At 28.5% G+C, this 10000-nt stretch overlaps 1 protein-coding gene across 1 annotated transcript in view; it reads left to right on the top strand.

The window, feature by feature from the left end:
* The window catches only part of LOC124951729, a 70598-nt gene that overhangs the window by 23680 nt on the left and 36918 nt on the right, over positions 1–10000 (top strand). Inside the window, exon 4 of the mRNA XM_047500537.1 lies at positions 8285–8458. Coding sequence (XP_047356493.1) covers positions 8295–8458 — 164 coding nt within the window. The 5' untranslated portion in view covers positions 8285–8294. The remainder of the gene's footprint in view (positions 1–8284; positions 8459–10000) is intronic.

Genomic DNA, 10000 nt, shown 5'->3' with positions numbered 1-10000 from the left:
AAGAAAAGGATATATATGGTATATTACGAATAATATATTATATGAAAAATATCTATGGTTTCTTTTAGAGTAGTAGATTTTTATATAAGAATTACGAGAGGAATTAGTTGGACGTATCGATTTATGTAAAATTCATTCCAATAAAACAAGAACGAGGATTCACGCGATGGATATAAATATGAATCGACCATTGGAGGTTTTAGTTGAATTATCATCTTATTTAAATCGTATCACAATAAGCGTTAGAGTTACGTATCGTTATTTATTTATTTGTTTTTCTTTTATATATATATATATATCTTTTTTTTTTTTTTTTGGAAAATGTTTCGAAACAACGAATAATATCGCTTATGATAAAAATGTTGAATATCAAAGATGGTACATAACTTTACTAGAAAGTGTCTTGTTAAGTAATATTAGTCAATGATAAAGTTTAACAAAAAAGTTAAACAAACGTTTGAGAAAAAGGATATATAATTTTATTGATATCAGGATTACGCTAATATAAAATTGCGTGTAAGAAAAATTAGATCGTACATAATTCGTTAAATATTTTTCATAATACAATACTGTGTACGATTTATCATTATATTGTATTTAAAAAAAAATGCTGCATATAATATTTTTGTTATTATTATATAGATATATTTAAAAAAAAAAAAAAAAAAAAAAAAAAAAACTGCATATAATTTATTTAAATTAGATAGATGTATGTTAATAAAAAAAAAAAAAAAAATTATAAATAAATAAATAAGAAAGAAAAGAGAATGGAAAGAAAATGACGAATATGTCCTAGTGACATGCTTTTTTTTTTGCGATTTTTCCGCACCAATTTTACCGCACCCTTGCCCGTAACCTATTCTCTCAGTATAGAAAGAGTGTACGCCTTTCTCGGCTTTGCGTGATTCCATGAACTAACCGTGTCACGACGCGATTAACAAGCTATACTTGAGAACCGCAGAACTGAGACACGACTTATACTCATAGATCAAAATTGACGAAATAAAGATTCGTATTTCTTGAAAAGTCGAAGGAAGTCGTCGACTCGAGTTATTCTTCAATAGTATCGAACGATCAATCGATTATCGGAAATCTGACGAGTATCTGAAAAATTTCGCGGATAAAGAGAAGTCTCTCGATAGAGAAATCTTCAAAGTAAATATATGTTATTCTTAACGGAAAGGAATAGAAAAAAAAAAAAAAAAAAAAAAAAAAAAAAAAAAAAAAAAAAGAAATTGATAAAATCAACGATAGAATTTCGATGATAAACGAAATGTAATAATGATATATCGAATTATGTAGAATTTTGTGATATTTTTTATCTCGTATATTACGTAGAATTTCGCAAAATTTACATTCGATCGCGCAAAGAAAAGAAAAGAAAACGAAAGAAAAAACATAAGAAAAAATGAAACACGAAAGGAATATTCGAATATATCTCGATTTAAAAATGAGAATATATAGATTTTTCTCGATAGTAATAAAAATTATGATATTACTCTGGAAAGAAAAAGGAGGTGGGGGGGGGGGGAGGCGGAGGGAGGGAAATAAAATTATTCGCGAACATATACAAAAATTAATACATTTTTGTACCTTTAAAAAAACAATTTTTGTACCTCCATTATAAAGTCTTTTGAATAAATTTAAAAATTCGATGTACCTACATGCGAAAGGAAAAAAAAAAAAAAAAGAAAAGAAAGAGAAAGAGAAAGAAAAAAAGTGAGCATTTTTTTCTTCTTCTTCTTCTTTTTTTATGGTCATAGAAAAAAGTGACCAAAGGTGATTTTGTTCGCTGATACATTAAAGGGACTTAAAAGATTAACGCGAGGATTCGTCACAAAGTATTATTTCTAATAAAGTTAGTAGTTTCTTAATCGGAGTTCTCGCTTATCGTTGTCACCGATACGAATTGCGTTGGTGAAAATGTAACGCGTTTGTGTCCTAGATATTCAACGGCGCTATATGCGCGAAGGTCGTTAACTCTCTGGCGTCGGTACGTCTGGTGACGCTAAACCATCGTTAATTTTCCATATACATATAGTTTGCTAATTCTAATACGCGTGAACGCGTTCATTCGTTCGTTCGTTCGTTCGTTCGTTCATTCATTCGTTCATTTATTTCTTTCTTCGTTTACGAATTTTCTAATCGTTTCGATGAGTCAACTCTTGTCGTCGTTTTATTCGTTTAATTAAAAAAAAATCTTATGATTACAAGGATTCGCGTTAACGTTAACGTTTTTATTTTTCACTCTTTCTTAATTACAATTTGTAACGTTTGCACAAAGAGACAAACTCGAGTTTTAAACAAAATCATTAATATGGTAATGATGAACGTGAAAAACGAAAAACAAGAAGAAAAGAAAATAAGAAAAAAAAAAAGAAAAAAAGGAAAAAAAAGGAAAAATATATTTCCAAATACTCAACGATTATTCTACGTTACACAAGTAGTTCAATCTTTCTCCTTTCCACGGAAGAAATGATGATAAAAAAAAAAATAATAATAATAATAATAATAATAATAACAATTTTCAATTGGACAGAACGCGTGGGTTAGAAATATCGAAGTTAAATCGTTGTTTTTTTTTATATTAAAAAGGGCAACAGTTTGCATGTATTACCAGTTACGTAGTAAAAATACGATTAATTCGATTTTAAAATATTTATTTAGCAAAAAAAAAAAAAAAATATTCACGAAAACGATTCGTTTAAAAAAAGTCATTTAGAGATTTCAAAGAAACGTAGTGATAGTGTTAGAAAACAATAACAACAACAACAACAACAACAACAAAAAAAAAAAGAAAATACAAAAAAAGAAAAGAATATAAAAAAAAAAACCAAGAAAGAAACAAAAAAAGAAAACAGAATGCAAAAAAAAAAAGAAAAAGAAAAGAAAAAGAAAGAAGGAAAAAAGGAAAAAGGAAGAAAGAAAAATCATCCGTTGGGTAAGTTGGGAGAACATATTACGTTGGCTTAGAGAGTGAGAGAGTGATCCATTGTAATCGAGTAAAAAGGGCAAAGAAGAGTGATATAAAAAAAAGGGAGGAAGTGGTAAAAACAAAGAAAAGAAAAAAAATCGTGAAGAAAGCCGTTTGAAACGATCTAGGAATGTGGATGTTTTTAGAGTTGTAAGAGAGAAAGAGAAAGAGAAAGAGAGAGAGAGAGAGAGAGAGAGAGAGAAAGAGAGAGAGAGAAAGAGAGGGTGCGGCATAGCTCGTTGAGGATTTCCGGCACTTTTCTCTCTCTCTCTCTCTCTCTCTCTCTCTCTTTTTCTCTATCTCTCTCTTCATTTATCTTTACATCTTTCAGTTTCCCTCTATCTATCTATCTATCTATATATCTATCTATCTATCTATCTATCCTATCTATCCTATCTATCCTATCTGTATCTATCCATCTATGTATTTCTTTCGAGTTGAATGGTACGTTTTATCGGAGAAGATGATGATGACGACGGATCGTAGTCGTGGTAGGAGTGGGAGGTCTTATTAAACGATTATAACGTTGAAAAATTTGTCGCGTGATTCGTCTCAAATTCATGGATAATGAAAGTTAACCTCGGATAAGTGTAGAGTAGCGTTCTGGATATGCGATTTGTCCGGAGAGACTCTCTCAGAATGGGACGGGCTAAAGCCACGTGACGTTACTCTAGAGCGTTCTCCGTGCCGCAACGCCCCGTATTGATCGAACGAACATCAGCTGTACGGTTGGTAGCATTTATTTCTAACCCCCTGATGGCATGACTCTGACTCCACCACCACCACCACCACCACCACCACCTACCACCACCACTACCACCACCACCACTACCGGCCTACTGACATTGTCACTTTCTCCTTTCTAACATTTATCTTCTCTCTTTCTATTTCTATTTCTATTTCTCTTTCTATTTCTATTTCTAATTCTATTTCTATCTCTCTCTCTCTCTCTCTCTCTCTCTCTCTCTCTCTCTCTCTCTCTAATTATATTTTTTTTTTTATCTCTTATTCAAGGTTTTTTTTATAATTCGTTGAAATGATCCTAATTGTCCTAATTGATTAGCATAGATTCATAATTTTGTAGAATTTAGTTTAATGCATTCTTTGCGTTTTCAGAAATATATACCTTCGCTGCGGGTGCGGTCTATATATATATATATTCTTTTTTTTTCTTTTCTCTCTCCTTTTTTTTTTTGTTTTTTTGTTTTTTGATTCATTTGGTGTACATAGTCGATAACGCCAAACGGCGTTACTACACGTACCAATAGCAATGTAAATAATTTCGCGTATTGGTATTCTATTCAGCGAATGTGTTAAATGTTTGGGAGAAATTAAAAAAAAAAAAAAAAAAAAAAAAAAAGAAAAGAAAAGAAGAAAAAAGTTATATATTATTTTTTATATAGTTATTTTTTTTTCCCCCTTAATAAAAATATCAATTTGATTTTATCATACGCTTAATGATATCGTCATTTTATCCTTTCGAACGTTTCCTCCTCTCTTTCTATCTTTATTCTTCTCCCAAGACATATAGTTTGCTCCTATCTACATATGTTCTTCGTCGTGGATGAAAATTTTGAGAAAATTTGAGAAGCTATGCATTAAAATGTCATCATTATTATCTACGGAGATTAAAATGATAATTTAATATGTTATATCTTAATGGACTTCGTTCGATTTATATAAATATTTTTATTATTATTAATTTTGATGATAATATTGATAATAATTGACTATCCAATTAATCATCTGAATACGTTTATTATACGAAGATTATTTTATATTTATGTGTTTTCTTGTAAAACATCGGGGGATATATAATCAAGTGATTTCTAGAGTAATCTGTCAATCGATATTTCGTAGTAAGGAATAGGAGACTTATAGAAGTATGTAGCTCATGGGAAAATAAGAAATCAAGGAGGGTAGGAGGTCGACCGTCGATTCTGAATGATTTAGCGCGTTCTCGCTTTATACACTAACCGTGATAGCCCTCCGGTGAGTACGTAAATTGCTAGTATGTATTTTCCGCAAGATCAAAGAAACATCACCTACTTAACTTTTGATGACGTAATAATCAAATGTAACAGATGATCAATGAAAGTTAACATATTATTACATTCGTAATTTGTCAAAGTTCTTTGATTATTTTTATTTCTAAAATATATTAACAATTACGTACTTTAATCTCTCTATAAAATATAAAAATAGTATTTATTATTTATTTATTTATTTATTTATTTATTTATTTATTTCTATTTCTCTTTCAGTTTCTAGATAATTAAAATTTTGTAAGGGATTATTTTTATTTATATGAATAGTTAAGTCTTTTAATCTTCATTAATACGTATATTTAATTAATTACTTAATTAATTGATCTATTCATTCATCGATCTCTCTTTGTTTTTATTTTATTAAAATTCAGAAAAAGATTATTTCTATTTATATGAACAGCAAAGTTTTATAATCTTTATGATACGTATTTTTAATCTTTTATTTATTTATTTATTTATATGTTTATTTATTTATCTCTTTGAATTTTCTAATTAATTGGAGTTTACAGATTAGTCTTATTTATATAAATAATAATATCCCTTTTTAATCTCTATAAATACAAAGTTTATTTATTTATTTATTTAATCATTCATTCATTCATTCATTCATTCATTTATTCTTTTTTCAATTTCTATCCATTTCGAATTCGAATTTCTTCCTAAAGAAATTAATTATCGTGTGTATACGGAGATCTGGTTCGTATCGAGTAAATTAATCAATTCGTAGAGCAAAAACGGCCAACGTCCGATGATTGAACGAACGTAAAAAATAAAAAAAGAAAAATAGGGAGAGCAAGAGAGAAAGAGAGATAGAGAAAAAGAGAAAGAGAGAGAGAGAGAGAGAGAGAGAGAGAGAGAGAAATATACAAAAGGGACGAAAGATAGAAAGAAACGAATAAAGAGAAAGTGTCGAGATCGCGCCAGATTTACCATCCTCATTATTTTCAATTACGAAGCTTTCTCGCGGCCTTGCTCGGAGCAATCTCAAGATTGGATCGTCGTTTTAGAAAAGGAAGAAAAAAAGGAGGGACTAGGAAAAAAAAAGAAGAAAAAAAAAAAAAAAAAAAGAAAAACACGAAAGATGAGCGAGAGATAGACTCTCAAGCGTCGACATTAGGCTCTTATACGAAAGTTATGCGCTAACACGCGAGAACACTCTGAGCTTTTGCTTTGAACTGACTAATCTCTCTCTCTCTATTCTTTTTTATTCTTTTTTTTATTTTTTGCTTCTTGTACTCTCTCTCTCTCTCTCTCTCTCTCTCTCTCTCTCTCTCTCTCTCTCTCTCTCTCTCTTTTCTCTTTCTCTCTCTCTTTTTTTATTTTCTTTTTTATTTATTTATTTTTTTTTGTTTCTTGTACATCTCTCTCTCTCTCTCTCTCTCTCTCTCTCTTTCTCTCTCTATCTATCTCGCTATCTCTATATTTTTTAGTACTTATGTGTCAACATGATCGAGCTCTTGAAGTCATCAGCAGCAAAAGCACCAGCCTCGGGCTGTTTCAGAGGATTCCGTATGTTTGCGGTTGCTCATTCCCTAGAAAATGCAAAGCCCTGTCCCCAACGGATAACACTTGACGATCTTGTGAGAGAAATTTCAACATGGCAAATATTGCGTTACGTTCACACCTTATGATTTGGTTCACTGACGACGTACATATCTGTGTATATAATGTATATATGATATATATATATATATATATATATACATGTATGTATGTATTTATGTATGTATGTAGTATGTATCTACGTACTTACGTTGAATATAACTCGTTCCGAGATGACGATTTCTTTCCAGTCTACTGCTTTTGAAAATTTGATTGCCGTGTCGATCTGAAAAAAAAAACCAGAGAGAGAGAGAGAGAGAGAGAGAGAGAGAGAGAGAGAGAGAGAGGATGATAATATAAAAAATAGATTTTATTCAAAGAGAAATATTAAGATAATATTTATAGATATATATATATATATATATATAAAATATGATTTCAATTTAATTTTCAGATATGAAAAAATATATATCACGGTTAATAGATAATAAAATATAATATAATATAATATATTATTATTTAATTTAAAAGAAATGAAGGAGAGAAATTTTAACTTTTTATTTATCTCGTGAAAATAATAATTAATATTTTTTCAAAGTTTCTATGCGAGAAAAAGTGGGCAATACTAGTTGAAGAAAATCTTTCTCAGGAAGACTGAAAATAAAGTTGCAAAGAACTCTGTGCCGTGGAATTAAAAGGAAACGAAAAAAGGATGGAGAAAAGAAAAATCGAAGAAAAAAAGAAAATGAGAGGTGAGGGCGAGAGAAGGGGGCCGGGGGCGGCGGTCGTAGAAAAAAGAAGAGAAAGAAAGAGAAATTAATTATTTACGAACACGTTTCTTTCTCTTTACTTAAAGAAGAAGAAGAAAAAAAAAGGGTCACTTTTTTAGAAAAAAAACTTAACGTCAAGAAAAATAAAATAAGAACGTAGCTTCTTTCATAATGAAAGCAAACGAATTCGAGTAGCCGGGTTGTTGCCACGACAATGATTATCGAATGTTGTCCGTCGAATAACAAAGGATTGCTTGTTGTTTTTTCATCTGAAAGATCTTGGCTCTCGCCATGCTCGACCCAAGATCGTTTAACGATCCTATCATTTACGTAAACGAGTTTGTTCCTGGCTCAGATTGTAGTCATTGAATGAATAAACAATTCTTATCTTGATCGATTGGAGTTTATCTTGAAATATTGAAATATCGTTGTTGAAAATTTCTCTATATTTTCTATAAACGAATTTTTATTTATTTATAGAAAAAAAAAATTTATATAATTCTAACGCATGTATATGTGTGTATATATATATATATATATATAAATATGTATACACATTATATGGTATAATAATTTTATAGTGCAATGTGTATGTGCAAAAATTAAATTATTATACTAATATATTATATTATACTATATTAATTTATATTTATTCGAAAGAATGGAATATTATTATAATATAATAAACTAATATAAAATATTATTTATATATATATATATATATATATATATATATATATATATAATAACTTATACTTAACGATATAATAAAAATATAAATAATCGATTATTCAACTTTTAGACATTTTCTTTTCATATTCAGACTCATATCAACGTTGCCTTTTTTTCACGTACTTATGTTTAAATATTTTTTAAATAATAATAATAATAAAAAATGAAAAAAAAAAAATTATAATAATGATAATCGTTTGTCAATTTATCTGTTACAGATGACATAGAATGGGTTGGGTGGTGCTAGGGCGGTGTGCGGGTGGTGGCGGCCGCCTCTCGTCCATCCTCTCGCTGTCTCTCACCTCCCTTGCAAGTTCCCTCATCTTTACCATCCTCTGTATCCTCACACTCGCCCTCACTCTTGCCAGTCTCGTGCGTGCCGAGAATAACATGTACGTATCAAGAAATATATAAATATATATATATATATATATATATATATATATATATATATATATATATATCTTATCTTTTTGTTTTTTTTTCTCGCCTTGATCGAACTTATTTTTTTCGATCGTTTATAAAATAAATTCAAAAAATATAAGAAATCATTGATGCTAGAAATTTTCCAAAAATTTCATATTTATCTTATAAATGATCCAAAAAAAAAAAAAAAAAAAAAAGTAAAATAAGACGAGTGGAAAGAATAGGATATTTACTCTGTATATACATACATATATATATATATATGTATGTATATATGTATATCTATGTATATATATATATATATATATATATATATATATATTATTATTATTATTATTATTATTATTTGCTTTAGAAAGGATCGAAGATGTTATTACTACAATGGCTCGATCAATTTCTTAACAAATTATGTTCATTAATATTTAACAAAATTAATCGTATATTTATTTTTGTTTAATATTTAATTATCACTTTTAGCATGATCGAATTAGCTTAAAATCGTATAATTAAAACGATAATGAACACATGGTTGTGTTGGCCATCGAATGTACTTGTACGCTTCTCTATCTTTCACTTTTTTTTGTTTTTTTTTTTTTCCTTTTCTTTTTTTGTATTATTATTATTTTGTTTTATTTGTTTTCATTAATTTATAAATAGAAATTTTTTTAAAAGTTGCAATCGATGCCAATCGTAATAATTATCGTCTATCCTTCGGTCAGTAATCTCTTTTTTATATACTCGCTCGAAAATTTCTCTTCAATTTTGCAGTTGCGTCTGGTATTTTGTTAAAAATCTATATCAAAAACATGCATTTGTAGAGAGTATTATTATTTATACGTACAAGATGGGACATAGTAACAATTATGATCATCTCGAATACCTTTTTTTTTTTTTTTAAAGATATGGAAAAAATTGAGTTAATTGAAGTCGTACGATTAGGATTGGATCGTAATATGTGATAAATAATAATTGTGTTGCACGTGGACGCGTGAAAGACATACGAAGGTCACGTGTATTTTTTTAAAACAGCATCATATGTTTTTAATTCCATTGTTTTTATATACAGCATGACATTCTCTATAAAAAAAAAAAAAAAAAAAAAAAAGGAAGTATTAACTCGTATATATATGTCGACAAATTAATAGTTTTAAGAAATATTTCTAAGCGCTTATTTCGTACTTACTTCGCATATTTGTATCAAATCTTTACGACTTTTAGTTTCAAAAATATTCCCATGTAAATGTTAAATGTGGTTATTACTAATGTAGAAAAAAAAAAAAAAAACAAAAATTTATTTCTTCGATAAAAATAATAATTTGTTTATCAATAATTTATTAATTTATTTAATTTGATATTATTCAATCGCAATCTGAAGTTTTGATTGCGACAAAATAAAATAAATTTGATTCGTAAGAATTTGTTTATAAAAAATGTTTATAACAATTTGTTAATTAATTAATAACAATTGATTGAAAAAATGGAGAATATTCTGCCCTTTAAAATAATAT

This window comes from Vespa velutina, chromosome 9, assembly GCF_912470025.1.
Source record: "Vespa velutina chromosome 9, iVesVel2.1, whole genome shotgun sequence".
Lineage (NCBI taxonomy): Eukaryota > Metazoa > Arthropoda > Insecta > Hymenoptera > Vespidae > Vespa > Vespa velutina.
Note: the sequence above shows the minus strand (reverse complement) of the source record. Positions and strands in the feature narration are given on the sequence as shown.